We start from the raw sequence: 18284 nt of genomic DNA, 5'->3' as shown, positions 1-18284 counted from the left end.
TAACTCACGCTGACAAAAACCTCAGGACCTTATCATTGGTGACAAATTTGCTCAAAATTAAAAAAAAAGAGTGGAAATTGAACTTTGGTGTTTTTTGGGAGATTTCTTTGAATGACAGTCAGGTGAAAGCTCATATTGATATTATTCATATTGATCGCTGTAAAGTGTCGACAAAGACGCGCGTGCGACCTGAGCTTTAAAAGTTTTTAGGATGAGCACAGATCACACAGATGTCATAATACAGACACTTCAACTGAAAAATCAAATCTGTCGCACTGGACGTGCTACATCTCAGAAAAGACTTTTGCACGCACTGCGGATTTTGGACAGGTTCAGGCCGTACATCAGAGGGTTAAAAAGAGGCTGACACGTGAGAAAGTATAAGGATAAAACGATGCGCAGCACGCCGGGAGCGCCGCTCACGTCAAACCTGCTCTGAACGACCTCAAACAAACTACAGAGGGAGAAGTTGAGCAGCGAGGCCAGGTGAGGCGAGCAGGTGCTCACGGCTCTCCGTCGCGTCTGTCTGGAGCCGGAAAAACAGACTTTCAGGATCTCGGTGGAACTGTAACCGATCACAGTTAGAGTGCAACAGATTAACAGAGAGGCGTAAACGAGTCCGTAAATGTTTTGGACTGCTGTGTCGGAGCAGGACAGTTTAACGATGGAGTAATAGTCACAGTAAACTTTGTTAATAATGTTCCCGCAGAGACGCAAAGAACCCACGAAGGACATCAGAACAACCACTGCAACAAGGCGAGAACCAGCTGAGAGAAACCAGCACCAGAACCTTGTTCGTGGTCATGCGAGCGTTATACCGCAGAGGACGACAGACGGCCAGGTACCGGTCATAAGACATGACGGCCAAGTTTAAAAGCTCGACACTTCCGTACGAGTAAATACAGAAAACCTGCAGGAAACAAGCTGCAGCAGAAACGGTGTGAAGGTCAGAGAGGATCTGAAGCAGCAGGAAGGGAAACAACCCTGAACTACCATACAGCTCATTCACACACAGGCTGACCAGGAAAAGGTACATAGGTTCATGTAAGCTTCTGTTCACGCAGATGACCACGATCACACACACGTTCGCTGCCACGGTCACCGCGTACACGCACGCGACCGCCGTGAAAACGAGGTATCTGAAGTGTCTGCTGTCGAGGAAAGCGGCGAGCGTGAAGACCGCGCTCTGAGAGGAGTTCATCCTCAGTTCATCACGTCTCACGTTCATCTGCTGCCGCCACAGCAGCAACAGCTGATCTGAGCCCAAACTCTGCGCCTTAAAACCTTACAGCACTGATACTCAACATAAGGTCCGCGGGCCAAATCTGGCCCCTGATAGGGCCCCGGGTGGCCCCCCAAATATTTTCTGACTGACAATAAAAATAAAGTGATTGTCTCTGTGAATAGTTTTTGTCCTTTTAGTGTCCATAAGGCGTCAGAGACATAAAACAGCATCAACATAGAGCCGGAGGAGGATCCCCCACACCCCCGACAGAGGACACAGCTGAGACACTGATGTCCTAAAACACTGGAAACGTCCTTAAATCACAGGAATGTCTTAGCATCCAGGAAATTTCATCAAATCCTGGAAATGTGGTAAAATCTTAAAAACGTCCTAAAATCCTTCAAATGTCCTAAAATCTTAGAAACGACCTAAATGGCAGCTGTCTGGCAGAGGCTGATATTTAACTCCAAGGACATGGATTTTTTTGATTTTTTTGAATAAAAACCTCCGCTGCTTTTTCTCTCGGTGACGACTTTAAAGAAGCTGAGATCAGATTTCAATATTTGCAGCAGTTATTCTGGTTTGTTGACTCATAACCTCCGAGTTTATGAAGATTTGAAAGATTCTCCAACAAACAACATCACGATAAACACAAACGCCCGTGAGGAGGAGCGTTTCTGCCGCAGAGTTTAAAGGGTTAAACATCATGTTAAAGTTGTGTTTGGTGTGTTTGTGCAGAGGAGTGTGTATTTCTGTATCATTTTCAGCTATAACATTTTTTTGGTCACTTCACATTAACCGTACGACATTTGCATGTTTTTCACTGCTCATATCACAGATGTTAACACACTCTGTGTGTTTGATGGAGCCGATGTGATTTCTTTTTGTTGTTTTGTCACTTTGATTTTATAAAGTCAAAATTTTATTTGGTTTAAACCTCTTATATTTACATAATTTATGTTAACCCTTTAAATTATGGCTTGATTTCTTTCACAAACATGAGAGGAACGCAATGAGCAATGAAAGAAGAAACGACCCAAAAACACAGAAAGAAATTTGTGAAAAGTTTTTTTAACAGAAGGTGGGAAAAAACGGGCAAACAAGACTTGGCAAAAAAGTGCTTAAATGTGAAATAATTCTGCCACAATTTTAAATATGTACTTTTTAAAATTCAATAGATTTTCCAGAGCGTTTTAAAAACATTTTAAGTCTACTAATTTCTTGCAATTTGAGGAACATCTCTTACCAAGTTGCTCGTTGCCTTTTTTCCATGTTTTTGAAAAATCAACATAAATAAATCAAACCGATGTGCTGAGAGTTCAAAGGGTTAAATACTTGTGAAAAGTGTCTGAAAGCAGCAGAAGAAAAGTGCTGTCTCTTAAATATAGTTATGTATTTCAGTGTGTAAACATTTTGGTGAATTTAACTGACAAATTATAATTAAAAAATCATAATAATATATAATAATTACAAGTTATAATACTTTGTGTTAAATTTCCTGTAGTTTTTTATTTATGTTTTGATATTTTCGCTGCTTTACTCAAACACAATTTCTGTTCGCCGCGATTCTCATTAAACTGTGCACGGTCCATTTTAAATAAAGAAAAAATAATAACAGTAATAAATGAATTTTTGTTTTCATTTGGTGGATTTAAATCAGCACATTTTAAGACCAGCTGTTGTGACGGTTGAGTGAATTATTATTATTATTATTACTTTCATACTTCCACCGTGTCTCTGCGTTCAGCCGACAGTTTATAACAGAGTACTTGTTTACATGTATTCCGTATTTTGGACATTTGCAGTCCGTACATGATGGGATTCAGAAGAGGCTGAATGATGAGAAAATAAAGAGAGAAGATGATCCGCAGCACGCCGCCGCTCATATCGAAGCGGCTCTGCAGGATTTCAAAGCAGCAGCCAAAAGAGAAGTTGAGCAGCGAGGCGAGGTGAGGTGTGCAGGTGCTCACGGCTTTCTGCCTCGTCCGTCTGGAGCCCGAAAAACAGACTCTGAGGATTTTAATGTAGGAGAAAAGGATGGGGAGCAGAGGGACTGCGATGGTGAGAACGATCCCGAAAAGTCCATAAATGTTGTTGACTTTGGTGTCAGAACACGCCAACTTCACCACTAAGAAATTATGACAATACAAACTGTTAATGACGTTTCCACACAGCGTCAGGCGGACGCTCAACGATAACGTGATTAAAAATTTAACAAAAGAGTACAACCAGATGACGGCGACGAGGAGGAGCGCCTTGTTGAACGTCATGCGCGCGTTATACCGCAGAGGACAACAGATGGCCAGATATCGGTCGTAAGACATGACGGCCAAGGTCAAAAACTCAACGTGCGCGTACGTGTAGAGACAGAAGATCTGCAGGAAACAAGCTGCAGCAGAAACGGTGTGAAGGTCAGAGAGGATCTGAAGCAGCAGGAAGGGAAACAACCCTGAACTACCATACAGCTCATTCACACACAGGCTGACCAGGAAAAGGTACATAGGTTCATGTAAGCTTCTGTTCACGCAGATGACCACGATCACACACACGTTCGCTGCCACGGTCACCGCGTACAGCATCACAGTTATCCAGAAGTACAAGTACCTCAGAGTTCCTACGTCTAAATAACCGCTGAGAATAAAATAGGATAAAGTGGAGTTTACCATCATCCTCGTAACAGAAAGCGTCAATATGTTTGTCACTTTTTAACCCCGAATGGAATCATTTGTTTTCATTTCAGACGTTCGGCCTGAAATGATTTTCACGCTGCTGAGTTCACTGACAGCACTGTGCTCATCATGTCCCATAAAACCCTTCACCCTGACACAGAGACACGCATGTTACCTACAGCACACAGCTCAACACGAGCACGTTACGCACAGCTCAACACGAGCACGTTACGCACAGCTCAACACGAGCACGTTACGCACAGCTCAACACAAGCGCAGTGCCTCAGTGAAACATATCTGCTGTTTATACCTTTATGTGACAAGAACGTGTCACCACGGAGGCCCCACCTCAGTCAGCCCAGGAGACACCGTCCAATACAACACCATTTCCACCACTTCCTAAAATATACGTCATCCCTTCACTTCTCTGTTCGGCCGAATTTAACTCAGAACAGACAGGAAGTTGGACAGCGACACAACCATAAAACTTAAAACACTCCACGTTTACGTCCGATCGCATTTCATGTAACTGCATCAACAAAACGTCACAATGAGCGGATCAACAGGTCAGAGGTTATCAGAGGTACGAGCAACAACGCACACAAATCATATATGACACCACACATCGTTTTTTAGGCCCACCGTAGAGAGGAAACGTGGAGCGCCGTATCAGAGTCGTTACTTCCTCTTCTGTAGCGACATAATGCACCTGATTGTGTAATTACTGCGGGAACTCCTCCGTCTCGCCGTGCCGATGCAAAACTGCAGCGGAGCCGCTCAGCGACGCACATGCAAGCAATGGAAATCCAGATTCAGACATTTGTGTGAAATTTTAGCGCTTTAATTCTCGAATTTACGGACAGAAACATGATTTGTGGGGTCACCTTGACTTTTGACCGTCAAATTTAAATCAGTTCGTTGCTGAGTGCAGGTGGACGTTTGTGCTCCCTCGAGGCCTCTGGCTCTCACCGCTGCAGGACATCCAACTTTTTTAACTAAGAGGAGGCCAAAATCTGACCGAAAATCTGTTCACAGACCAGGACAAACACATCTCCAGGACTTTGAGTCCAATTTTAAAGACAATAAATTCTGTGAAACAGCTTTTTAAAATATACATATTTCTTTTATTTAAATTAAAAATTCAAATGGGGACTGGCACTGAATATTTTAATATAACTTAGGGACTGTTTGCTGTTTGAAAGGGGCTGATGTAAAAAAAATCGTTTTTTCAGCATTGGGCGGGATTTATGTTTTTGATGTTGGCTTTAGGTTTGTTGGTCTTTAAATGGCTGGATTTTGGGTTTTCTGTATTTATATGGATTTAGAAGGCATCTTTGTCTTTTTGGTGATGTTATCCTATGTCCTTTTTTTCTTTAAAGATTTTTGGCAAATTCTAAAGAAAAGATTTTTTTCTTGGATTTCTTTCTTTTTCTTTTTTTAATTTTGCGAGGACGCTTCGAGACGCTCCAGCTGCCCCTCTGACTCCAAACATCTACATCTTCAGCCCCAAAAACTCTCTCTTTGAGCTCTTACTGCCCCTAAAGCAACGACACTCTACCTCTACATGTTTCTAGGATTTTAGGACATTTCTCAAATTTGAGGACATTTCTAGGATTTTAGGACTTTTTTTCCGATTTTAGGATGGTTCTAGAATTTTAGGACGTCTACATGAGTTTAGGACATTTGTAGAATTTTAGGAAATTTCTAAGATTTTAGGACAGTAGTGTCTTAGCTGTGTCCTCTGTTGGGGGGTGTGGGGGCTCTATTTTGATGTCGTTTTAAGCCTTATGGATACTAAAAGGACAAAAATCACCTTATTCTTGTTTTGTTCTTGTTCAGAAAACGTTTAAGGGGCCACCAGGGGCCCTATGAGGGGGCCCTATGAGGGGGCCCTATGAGGGGGCCCTGTCAGGGGCCCTATGAGGGGGCCCTGTCAGGGGCCAGATTTGGCCCGCAGGCTGTAAGTTGAGTATCGCTGCCATAGTGCATAAAAAGGCACAAAACTGAGCTTGTTTGTGAAAAAGTTTTGGATAAAAACATTTCAGCGCCTGAAGAATAACTCATATTAGCACCAACACCTCTGACTGCCCCCCCTCCAGAGCGGACTAGACCCCGATCACCTCAGAGTCTGAACCTTAAAAATGTCTCCACGTCAGAAACACAACAAACAACTGTTGACTTTGATCCGGACCGAGATGCCTCTTTTCATCGGACCCGTGACCGTCTGTTTGGTCCGGACCGTGGCCACCTGGCTCGGATCAGACCGGACCAGGTCGTGTCTCGTTATCATCAGCGCCCAGGAAAACTAACATTTTGTGATCAGCGTCTGTCCGTCTGTCCCGAGGCGGCGGCGGTCTGAGGGGAGGTCATTAAACCGAGTCACTGACTGGTCTCACTGGTCGGCAGCTAATTGCCTTCAGAGGGAACTGATGGAAAGTGATCTGATGTAAAAAACGCCGCGGGGACAAACATGTTGACAAACTGAAATGACCTTTGACCTGAGAGCGCGGACTAATGAGCTGCAGTGATGTAACTTCCCCCGACGCCTTTCAGAGGTTTGCATCATTCTGTTAACGAGCTGCACTTACAAACATTTTATAATGAGCTCATCAAAATATAGTCCAGGGGTCACGCACATTTTACAGATACTTTTCCAGGACTTTACATCTAATTTTAAAGACAGAACAGAAGGGTCTGTGAAACGACCAGCGCTACTCCTGATCGGTTCTTTTTCATCATAACGACTTTTTATAATATATTTTTCTTTTGTGTATTTTTTAAAAATCTGACAGCTGCTGAAATTCATCAATAAAAACTGTTGTGCTTTGGCTCTGATGCTCCGCCCACAAAGTCTATGATAGCCAATCAGCACGCAGCGCTGCAGAGACCGACAGACTGCTGCTGAAAGTCAAACGTGAGACAGCAGAGACATTTAACCCTTACTGCGCAGTGAGAACACTGACAGAACTAAAACCACCAGCACGTTTCCAGGGGACGCTAAAAACTGACGCACACACTTGTTGTCCCGCCAAAACAAAAGCTCCATGTTCCAACATCATGACTTGACACTGAAGAACCTTCTGAGAACATTTCAGCGAAACCAACAGGAAGTCCGATAAACAGATCACGGGCTGACCTTTGACCCTCGCTCATAAAACATGGAGATCAGAGAAAACATCATTCGCAGAGCTGCGAATACTGCTGATACTCGACAGTTCAGTTACAGCTGCAAACGCTGGCTTCAAACGCTGGCTTCAAACGCTGGCTTCAAACGCTGGCTTCAAACGCTGGCTGCAAACGCTGGCTGCAAACGCTGGCTGCAAACGCTGGCTGCAAACGCTGGCTGCAAACGCTGGCTTCAAACGCTGGCTTCAAACGCTGGCTGCAAACGCTGGCTTCAAACGCTGGCTTCAAACGCTGGCTGCAAACGCTGGCTTCAAACGCTGGCTGCAAACGCTGGCTTCAAACGCTGGCTTCAAACGCTGGCTGCAAACGCTGTCTGCAAACGCTGGCTTCAAACGCTGGCTTCAAACGCTGGCTTCAAACACTGGCTGCAAACGCTGTCTGCAAACGCTGGCTTCAAACACTGGCTTCAAACGCTGGCTTCAAATGCTGGCTGCAAACGCTGGCTGCATACGCTGTCTGCAAACGCTGGCTTCAAACGCTGGCTTCAAACGCTGGCTTCAAATGCTGGCTTCAAACGCTGGCTGCAAACGCTGGCTTCAAACACTGGCTGCAAACGCTGTCTGCAAACGCTGGCTTCAAACACTGGCTTCAAACGCTGGCTTCAAATGCTGGCTGCAAACGCTGGCTGCATACGCTGGCTGCAAACGCTGGCTTCGGCCGTCAGTCAGCCGTCAGACTGAGTTTTTTTTAGAGGTTTATTCTTTTTTTTATTATTTATTAATATTTTTATTTTGAAGACCTGGATGTTTTCCCTTATGTATATACATGTACATATATATGTGTGTATAAATAATTTTGACGTTTTGGATGTTTATTCTTCTTCTTTTGTAGGTTATTTTTTCAGTGCTTTTATTTTTTTAATTATTATTTTAATTTTTAAGGTTTTTTTATGTTGAAAATATAGCAAAATATTTGAAAAAAAATCATCGAAAAAAATACTGCCCAAATGTTTAAAAATAATAATTATTATTATTTTCGTTTTTTCTTTTCTTTTAAAGAAAAAACATAATCGAAAGATAAAATAAGATAATCCCGTATCACGCCCACGATGAGGAAGGATGAGGATTGTTACAACTGTTCAAGATAAGCACGCAAAAGATTTACATCAACTGCAGCTGGAAGATAATGTGACGTGAATATTATCAGAATAAATCAGAATTAAACCTGATGTGGTGTTATTAACCCTTTCTCATGGTGGACCAACTGTAGATGTGTTACCCAGTCAGACCAGCAGAGGGCAGCCACAGGCTGGGCGGCTGCGTTCAAACGCTGCCTCTCAGCGTCCGAAATATTACGAGCATCTTGTAAAAATCCAAATAAAGAAGCCTTAAATTCAGCAGAGAAACATGAAATGTGATTTTCTGCTGTGCGACTTCTGACGGTGCGTAAAAATCAAAGAATGTGTTTAATGTCAGCGAACACAACATCTGTTTAATAAATCAAACAGCGTGCCTCGCTCTCTGCGGTTAACTGTCTGATATTTGAACAGTTACAATGAACCGTGCGGCTATAATCTGACAGATATGATCAGTGCTAATAAACTCGGGTTATCGTGAGGCGGAAACAGCCTCTCAGTGAGCAGACAGCAGCTGCAGTCACTTTCTGGCAGGTTGAAAAAGTGCATTTCAGGCGTTGTATTGTTGTTAGTAATTCTCACTTTGATTTAAATACAAAAATTAAAAATAAAAAAACCCATCGTGTCACGAACACCACCCTGAAAATACTGTTAGAGTAAAAAACAATAAACAAAAAAAACACAACCAAAAAATCTCAAAATCATCATTTTTTAAAACAGATTATCCATCCAGCTCTTCAAAATTATAAAGATACATAAAGATATATATATCTTTTTTGTTTTGAAACACCTAAAATACCTGAAAAAAGATAAAAAAAAACATTCAGCTCTTCAGAATTAAAATATAAAAAATATAATAATAATACTAATAATTATTACTATTATTACTATTATCATTAATACCCCTAAAAATACCTAAAAAAAAGAGGAAGAAACTCATAATGGTGTGTAGAGCGGCATGAGTGTTTGTATTTAACAAAAAAATAATGATGTATAAAAATCAACGTTGCTTTCCCGGGCATCGGCCTCGAATGTTTCAGAAATATCTCCAGATATAAATAAATATTTCAAACCTTAGAAAAGGCCTAATAATAATTTAAAAAACTGCATCTAATAATTTCTCATTTCATTTGCAGTTGCATAAATGTACTTAAACACGAATCGACACACTGCTGCATATTTTCTAACTCTGGCTTACGTATTTTTAATGATAGCATTTCATTTTTTTCTCAATAGTAAAATTACAAATAAATACCATAGCTTTTAACAACAAAATCCATAATCATTCTGGAAAGCAAATAAAAAGTTTAAAAGGGTGCATAAGATACGAGAGTGATTTTTTAAATTAAAAAAAAAAAAAAGAACTTGTTAGTTAAAAAAAAAGTTCCTCTCAGCCCAGACCCCCTGGAGAAGTTCGGCCCCCAATGTCCTCAAATCCTAGAGACGCCCCTGGTTGCTGCTGTTCATTAAAATGAAGTGAATAAGTGTATTTATATTTAGTATTAACCCTTTCAGTGTCTTTAAACAGTTCAAACGAACAGCACAGCAGGCTGTTGTTTTTTTAACCCATCATTCACCATCACTGCAGCCGTGAACATGTTTCAGTCATGTATGATCAATAATCAATGATTGATCAGTAATCACCTGATGTGATGAACAGCTGAAAGTCCGTTTTAATGAGCACGTGACAAAAACACCTGCAGGGAGTCAGCACAGGTGACGCGTCAGCAGCGCGCGACTGCAGCCTCGCCGAGCAGCTGCGTTTTTCATGCTCGTGGTCGTCACACGTGCTGCGGCGCGGCTGCGGCGCGCAGATATTAGTTCTGTATTTCAGGAGCGTGTCAGCACGTGCACAGATACGGTGACTCGCCGTGTTTTTTGCGTGTATTGCGTGTTTTTTTTAGCAGAAATAGACAGTGAAGATGGTATTTTGGTGATTATACTGACTCCATATCACTTTTTACTGCAGTTTAAAGTCTCAGTCACACAGAAGAGGAAATACAAAGACGGATGTTTTACTCCAACTTCCCCGCTTCCCTTTCAAAACAAAAGCCCTCAGACAGCGTCTCTGTGGACAGAATCCCATCAGCTGCTGATACAAAGCACTTTATTTTGAAACATTACCGGGCCGCGCTGTGGGCTGCGCGGGAGCTGCAGACTTCAGAAATCATCTGTGTTATAAATGCGGAAGTAGGCAGTAATACCTGCGGGCCGCGTGCGAACAGCAGCGAGGCTGACGTCACGCGCTGCGGAGGCCTACTGTGTGAAAAAAGGCCTTTTGTCGCGCAGTCAGCGCGCGCTACTCACGTTCAGCTCCGGTGTCCGCGGGGTGATCGATCTGATGACTTTAATCGCTTCGGTGATCGGCTGATCGATTTCCGGCGGCAGCCGCCATTACGCAGGCCTCCTGCGCGCACCCGAGGGAGGGGCGGGGCTAACCTCTCACCTCTGATTACGTCATGCTCCGCGGCACCTGCGGACATGCGCAGTGAAATGAAGGATTGCATCATAAAACGGTGAAAAATATAAAACATTTTGAACACGATGATGATAATAACGCAAACACTAGGAGAAATATTTAATTCAGTTTAATCAACAACCAAAAAGAAATAAAATGTTTTATTTGTTTAATTTGTTTGCTGATTTAAAAAAAAAAAAACGATTTTTTAATTCAAAATTTTCAGGCAAATCATTCGTTCACATATTTTTGCAATTATTTTTTCAAATTTTCTGGTGATTATTTTTCTCTCAAAATCTTTGTTTCTGTAAAGACACATTTTTGGCAAATGTTTTTGTTAAAGCAAATATGATCTTTTTTTTCTTTGCTAATTTCAAGAAAAACTGGCAATTGTTTGATGTGGGCAATATTTTTATTTATTTATAATTTAGTATTTCTTCACTTTGGTATTTGTAACTCTACAAATACCAAAGTGAAGTACTAAAGTATTCTCAACCAATTTTTCAGATTCCAAACCAGGTTTTATAGGTTTTTATTGCCAAAAACCTGTATAGAAAAAAAACACTCAAACATTTAAAAGAAAAAGAATTGCCAAAAATCCGGATTTTTCAAGAAAAACAATCACCAAAAAGATTTGACAGGAAAAAAGCAAAAATTTTGATGAAAAAAAAACATAAAAATTTGATTTTATTTTAAGAAAAAATAATAATATTTAAAACATTTTTTTTTAAATCAGAAAAAACAGAATGACAAAAAACACCACAAAACTGTACAGAAAAAACTCCCAGAAAACTTTTAGGAAAAGTAATTGCAAATATTTTTGACTGAAAAAATATTGGTAAAGATTCTGAAAGAAAAGAAATCACCAAATGTTGAAAAATTAATTCCCAAAATGTTTTAATGGAGAAAAAAAAGAATTGACCAATCTGACTTTTTTAATCAGCATTAAAACGTTGCCAAATTTTGTCTTTAATGGTAAAAAAAAAAAAAAAGAAATTGGGAAAAATGCCAAAAAACACATCTGACCCCCCCCCTCAAAAAATAACAGACGGTCCCTAAGTGCTGTAGCGTTAATGACATCAATGTCAATAAAGATTCAGGGAAGAACTCGTTTTAACTTTATTGATCAACAGTCTGAAAAACTACATCAGTGTCTTCATACGGGACCAGTCCAGAGTCTGTCCCACTGTCCCCCCGTCCCCTGTCCTCCAGGTCCTGCAGGCTGTTCAGGAGTCGGGAGACCAGCTCCTCCTGTCCCTGCAGGACCTCACATGTCCTCACTTTTTGTCCCCTCAAGACACTCAGAGACCTCATTCTCACGCTGTCCCACGCCGTCTCACGTCTCGTCTCTTCTTTGTGTCTTTTTATTTGACCAGTGAGTCAAAATTCAGTTTTTACATGTAAACAAACTCCAGCTACACGCTAACTTTGGCCTAAGGGTTCTACACGCCTCCTCCTGCTCCTCCTGCTCCTCCTGCTCCTCCTCTTCCCTCTCCTGCTCCTCCTGCTCCTCCTCCTCCCTCTTCTGCTCCTCTTCCTCCTGCTCCTCCTCCTCCTCCTCCTGCTCCTCCCTCTCCTGCTCCTCCTCCTCCTCCCTCTCCTGCTCCTGCTCCTCCTCCTCCTCCCTCTCCTGTTCCTCCTGCTCCTCCTCCTCCCTCTCCTCCTCCTCCTCCCTCTCCTGCTCCTCCTGCTCTTCCTCCTCCCTCTCCTGCTCCTCCTCCCTCTCCTGCTCCTGCTCCTCCTCCTCCTCCCTCTCCTGTTCCTCCTGCTCCTCCTCCTCCCTCTCCTGCTCCTCCTCCCTCTCCTGCTCCTGCTCCTGCTCCTCCTCCTCCTCCCTCTCCTGCTCCTCCTGCTCCTCCTCCTCTACCTCTCGGCGCTGATCTTGTAGCGGAGGACAAAGTATGCGATGAGCCGCAGAGAGAAGAAGAAGACGGCGAGGACGATGAAGTCCAGGTAGAGTTTGGCGTCCAGCATGTCCAGCTCCTTCAGGATGGCGTCGGACTTCTGGAAGTGACACGTGTCATCGGGGTCGCAGTGCAGGTCCTCGCGGTCCAGACTGTAGATGGCCAGGATGACGCCCTCAAAGCCGTACCTGCAGCACAGGTACACAGGAAGTGGCTGACACAGGAAGTGACTGACACAGGAAGTGGCTGACACAGGAAGTGACTGACACAGGAAGTGACTGACACAGGAAGTGGCTGACACAGGAAGTGACAGACACAGGAAGTGACTGACACAGGAAGTGGCTGACACAGGAAGTGACAGACACAGGAAGTGACAGACACAGGAAGTGGCTGACACAGGAAGTGACAGACACAGGAAGTGACTGACACAGGAAGTGGCTGACATAAGGTGCTACCAAACCCCCAGGAAGTGCGCCACCCTGTGAAGCAAATGTAGATAGTGGCTGAAAGTGGACCTGCAGCGTCACGTGACGCACACTGGCGCAGAAAGATTTTTCCGCGTTTGTTAACATCGGGAAAGAGACCTCCTTAAATCACTGGATCGTTTCTTTGAGACATGTTGACTTTTCAGAACGCATTTTTTATAGCCATTATTAAAAACATTAAGTCCTAAAGATGTAAAATGCGCTATTTCCCGAATCAAGATTTGGAATTCGGTATTTCTCCAGACACAAAATGAGCAGCATGGCCAGACCAGCGAGGACTCTACCGCGTGAACGCGCATGTGACTCTAAGCGTTTCTGACAGCACAGGCTTCCTACCGGCTGTAGTAATTTATATTTTTGCTGTAATTCATCATTTTTAACATTTTACATCACATCCATACGCTGCTGGCTGTAAAGCTGTAATATGGACGTCTTACCGTGTCTGTGTCAGACCGTATATACGGTCTACGGTCTGTATTCAAACTACCGGTTATCAGTGAGCAGCGGAGCTCTAGAGACAGTTACTGAGAGGTACTGGACGTAGTATTTACTTAAAGATTAGCTGTGTATTAATACACAGGGGAATATTACAAGCAGCACCTTTTATTACCTTTGTATGAGCACAACACCTAACGATTCTGTTAATTTGATTTCTGCGGTCGAGATTAAGATATGATTCCCTGATGAGTTGTATGTATGTGTGTGTGTGTGTGTGTGTGTGTGTGTGTGTGTGTAGAGAGAGATAAATATGCCATTATCTGATAATCACGTAAATATTCAAACCGACAGCGCTGTCCTTATACCGCCAATTAGCTGCTGTTGCTAATAAGCTAAGCTACTATGAGAGACATGCTCTCACTCGGGTCATCTGAGTGAGCGAATCAGTGAGTCGGAGTCAGTGCTCGGGTACACTCGAGTACAGTCGGGTACACTCGGGTACAGTCGGGTACAGTCGGGTACACTCGGGTACACTCGAGTACAGTCGGGTACACTCGGGTACAGTCGGGTACACTCGGGTACAGTCGGGTACAGTCGGGTACACTCGGGTACACTCGAGTACAGTCGGGTACACTCGGGTACACTCGAGTACAGTCGGGTACAGTCGGGTACACTCGGGTATACTCGGGTACACTCGGGTACACTCGGATACACTCGGGTACAGTCGGGTACACTCGGGTATACTCGGGTACAGTCGGGTACAGTCGGGTACAGTCGGCCGCGTTCGGCTGTCGTTAATCACTTCCACGCTGCTCTATGGGCCGGTAGATCCGGGTATTTTACACTTTTCTGATCCCGGAAAAAGAGTTTTCTCTGCTTCATGCGTCACTGAGCAGCTCTCATCATCATTTGGCCCAAAAACCCCCAAAGTAATAAAATGTCTTTAAAACCTGCATGTTTATTAAGGGTTCTACCTAGAACTGGACATACACAGCTAAACCTTCAACCATCTCTGAAGGGTTCCACCCAGAACTACCTATGAGAGGTTCTACAGAAACGGTGTAACGGTCTCACCCAGAACCATCTCTTCCCCCTTTCGCACCAAAATGAACTCTGGTTCTTGAGCCGGTTCAGATCTGGGGAACCAGCCTGCGTTTTCTCCAGATTTTGAGCAGAACCGTTGGAACCAAGAACGGACTGACGGAGGCCGTGATGCATCAGAACAGCAGCAGGTCGACTGTGGTTCCATCCAGAAACACACGTGGATCAGCTGTTATTGACGGGAACACCGAGCGGACCTTCTCCTGTCCGGAGAGTTCGACTCAAACTTTTTAAAAAAATATATTTTTGGTTCCAGTTGAGAACCAAATTTCGAGGTTCAAAACCAGTTTATTTTTGGAGGAAATGCTCTGAACGGTTCAAAATGAGGAGCAGGAACCACAACACAACTGGTTCCATGTTGGTGGAAAAGGGGTTCTATACAGAACTTTTACACCTCCAAGGAAGCTGACAAGAACCGACCCTGGGGGTTCTACTGAGAACCCGTTTAGCCTGCATGGGTTTCAAGATCATTTGTGTGTAAATTAAAGAGGTTTTGAGGTCAGAGGTCGCAGCGCCCCAACCTGACATAGGAGATGTAGGACATCCACTGCAGGTACCACGGGATGGTGTCGAAACTGACGAAGAACCCAGAGAACAAAAGAACCGGGATCGCTGTGACCGGACCCACGAAGGTCGCCACCTGCAGGACGCAAACAGACACAGCTGAGCGTGCGCACACAAGCACACACACAAACACACACAACTGAGCAGACGCACACACACACACACACACACACACACACACACCTGCAGCGAGGTGGACGCGGCTCCAATCAGCAGACCCAGACTCTGAGCCACCAGAGACGTGAGGACGCCCAGAGACAGGAAGAGGAAGAAGCGTCCGGCATCCGGAGGCTGAGCCGTCATCCAGTATACGATGCTGCAGTAGACCACCGGGAACACCACCTGCACAGGTACGGGACAGGACTCAGACCCAGACCACAGACGGTCAGGACGCAGAGGACACAGAGCCGCAGAGACGTGCTCACCTGGAAGGGGACGTCCGCCATGGTTTTGGCGAGATAATACGCCTTCAGACTATACCAGTAGTTCAGGTGTTCCCTCAGAAACACGCCCATCTCCAGAGGAACTGCAGCACACACACACACACACACACACACACACACACACACACACACACACACACACACACACACACACACACACACACACACACACAGGTCAGCGTTCACACACTCTGCCCATGGCAGTGATACTAAACCTAAGGCCTGCGGTCCAGATCTGGCCCCTGGTAGGGCTCCTGGTGGCAACCGACAACAACTGTCTGTCACGTTCTGCACACTTATTCTTTTTAATGCTCTTTTTAATCTTTGTGGCTTTTTGGTTTGTTCTCTGCACATATTTTTATGATCATTATTGTTATTTGATTTTGATCTATTCTGTTTTATTCTGGAAGTGCCTTCCTTTGTATATATGTTTGCATTATTTTGCCATTTTCACAAAAATTGTATTCAGTTGCTGCTCTTTTATTTGCTGCTGTAACAAAACAATTTCCCTCAAGGGATTAAAAAAGTATCTCTATTCTATTCTATTCTATTCTATTCTATTCTATTCTATTCTATTGTATTCTATTCTATTCTATTCTATTCTATTCTATTCTATTCTATTCTATTCAATTCTATTCTATTCTATTCATAAAACAGCATCAGGATAGAGCCAGAGGAGGATCCCCCACACCCCCGACAGAGGACACAGCTGAGACACTGATGTCCTAAACCACTAGAAATGTCCTTAAATCCCAGGAATGTCCTTGAATCCTGGAAACATATATGAAGCTGCTGCGCCTGCTGTCATTTTGCAAAAATCAAACTAAGTTGAGTATCCCTCCTGTGAAGTAACTAAGTAAAAGTACTCGAGTACAGGAGCTGGAGTTTGTGCTGTGGTGTCCATTCTGTGGGTTCTGTAGGTTTTCTGAGGGTTCACAGGTTTCTGTGGGTTCTGTGGGTTCTGTAGGTTTTCTGAGGGTTCACAGGTTTCTGTGGGTTCTGAGGGTTCTGTGGGTTCTGTGGGTTCTGAGGGTTCACAGGTTTCTGTGGGTTCTGTGGGTTCTGTGGGTTCTGTAGGTTTTCTGAGGGTTCACAGGTTTCTGTGGGTTCTGTGGGTTCTGTAGGTTTTCTGAGGGTTCACAGGTTTCTGTGGGTTCTGAGGGTTCTGTGGGTTCTGTGGGTTCTGAGGGTTCACAGGTTTCTGTGGGTTCTGTGGGTTCTGTGGGTTCTGTAGGTTTTCTGAGGGTTCACAGGTTTCTGTGGGTTCTGAGGGTTCTGTGGGTTCTGTGGGTTCACAGGTTTCTGAGGGTTCTGAGGGTTCACAGGTTTCTGAGGGTTCTGAGGGTTCTGAGGGTTATGTGGGTTCTGAGGGTTCACAGGTTTCTGTGGGTTCTGTGGGTTCTGAGGGTTCTGAGGGTTCTGAGGGTTCACAGGTTTCTGTGGGTTCTGTGGGTTCACAGGGTTCTGAGGGTTCACAGGTTTCTGTGGGTTCTGAGGGTTCTGTGGGTTCTGTGGGTTCTGAGGGTTCACAGGTTTCTGTGGGTTCTGTGGGTTCTGTAGGTTTTCTGAGGGTTCACAGGTTTCTGGGGGTTCTGAGGGTTCTGTGGGTTCTGAGGGTTCACAGGTTTCTGTGGGTCCTGTGGGTTCTGTGGGTTCTGAGGGTTCTGAGGGTTCTCAGGGTTCACAGGTTTCTGTGGGTTCTGAGGGTTCTGTGGGTTCTGTGGGTTCTGAGGGTTCACAGGTTTCTGTGGGTTCTCAGGGTTCTGTGGGTTCTGTGGGTTCTGAGGGTTCACAGGTTTCTGTGGGTTCTGAGGGTTCACAGGTTTCTGTGGGTTCACAGGTTTATGTGGGTTCTGACGGTTCTGAGGGTTCACAGGTTTCTGAGGGTTCTGAGGGTTCACAGGTTTCTGAGGGTTCACAGGTTTCTGTGGGTTCTGAGGGTTCACAGGTTTCTGAGGGTTCACAGGTTTCTGAGGGTTCTGAGGGTTCACAGGTTTCTGAGGGTTCACAGGTTTCTGAGGGTTCTGAGGGTTCACAGGTTTCTGAGGGTTCTGAGGGTTCTGAGGGTTCTGTGGGTTCTGAGGGTTCACAGGTTTCTGTGGGTTCTGTGGGTTCTGAGGGTTCTGTGGGTTCACAGGTTTCTGTGGGTTCTGAGGGTTCTGTGGGTTCTGAGGGTTCTGAGGGTTCACAGGTTTCTGAGGGTTCTGAGGGTTCACAGGTTTCTGAGGGTTCTGTGGGTTCACAGGTTTCTGTGGGTTCTGAGGGTTCTGAGGGTTCACAGGTTTCTGAGGGTTCTGAGGGTTCACAGGTTTCTGTGGGTTCTGAGGGTTCAGAGGTTTCTGTGGGTTCTGAGGGTTCTGAGGGTTCTGAGGGTTCACAGGTTTCTGTGGGTTCTGAGGGTTCCGAGGGTTCTGAGGGTTCTGAGCAGACTCACATGTGAGGACTGTGGGCATCAGAGCGGCGAACATGAGGAACAACATGGAGAAGAACAGGAAGCCCGAGTTACTGAGAACCTTCTTGGCCTCGTTCCCGATGCCCAGGTACAACAGACCAATCAGGACGCCGATCCCGATGTGAGACGAGATCCTCAGGTGAGTCAGCACCTAAAATAAATAAAATAAGATAAATGAATAAATAATAACTTGATCAGGTAAAAACAAATTAAAAATGAATAAACAAACAAATTAATACATAAATAAATATATAAGTAAATGTTAATAAATAACTGAAATAAAT

The 18284-nt window shown here is 44.2% G+C and overlaps 3 protein-coding genes across 3 annotated transcripts in view; all 3 read right to left on the bottom strand.

Annotated features, from left to right (window-relative positions):
* Positions 1-291: 291 nt before the first annotated feature.
* On the bottom strand, positions 292-1201 carry LOC121966528 (olfactory receptor 5P68-like). The gene is given in 2 exon segments (XM_042516608.2): positions 292-757; positions 759-1201. Coding segments are annotated over 2 exon segments (909 nt in total).
* Positions 1202-2943: 1742 nt separating this feature from the next.
* Positions 2944-3894, bottom strand: LOC148189274 (olfactory receptor 11A1-like). The gene has a single exon (XM_088078311.1). The coding sequence runs from the start codon at positions 3892-3894 to the stop codon at positions 2944-2946; it is 951 nt and encodes a 316-aa protein (XP_087934437.1).
* An 8430-nt stretch (positions 3895-12324) lies between these two features.
* Positions 12325-18284, bottom strand: part of abcg1 (ATP binding cassette subfamily G member 1) — a 28525-nt gene continuing 22565 nt past the window's right edge. Inside the window, exons 11-15 of the mRNA XM_088078404.1 lie at positions 17983-18151; positions 15531-15631; positions 15289-15447; positions 15063-15181; positions 12325-12705 (exon numbers count right to left, since the gene is read on the bottom strand). Of these exons, the coding sequence (XP_087934530.1) occupies positions 12477-12705; positions 15063-15181; positions 15289-15447; positions 15531-15631; positions 17983-18151 (777 nt within the window). The 3' untranslated portion in view covers positions 12325-12476. The remainder of the gene's footprint in view (positions 12706-15062; positions 15182-15288; positions 15448-15530; positions 15632-17982; positions 18152-18284) is intronic.

The sequence above is a fragment of the Plectropomus leopardus genome, chromosome 6 (genome assembly GCF_026936395.1).
Source record: "Plectropomus leopardus strain MGB_pleo_1.0 chromosome 6, ASM2693639v1, whole genome shotgun sequence".
Classification (NCBI taxonomy): domain Eukaryota; kingdom Metazoa; phylum Chordata; class Actinopteri; order Perciformes; family Serranidae; genus Plectropomus; species Plectropomus leopardus.
The sequence above is the reverse complement of the archived record's forward strand: the minus strand, read 5'-3'. Positions and strand labels throughout refer to the sequence as shown.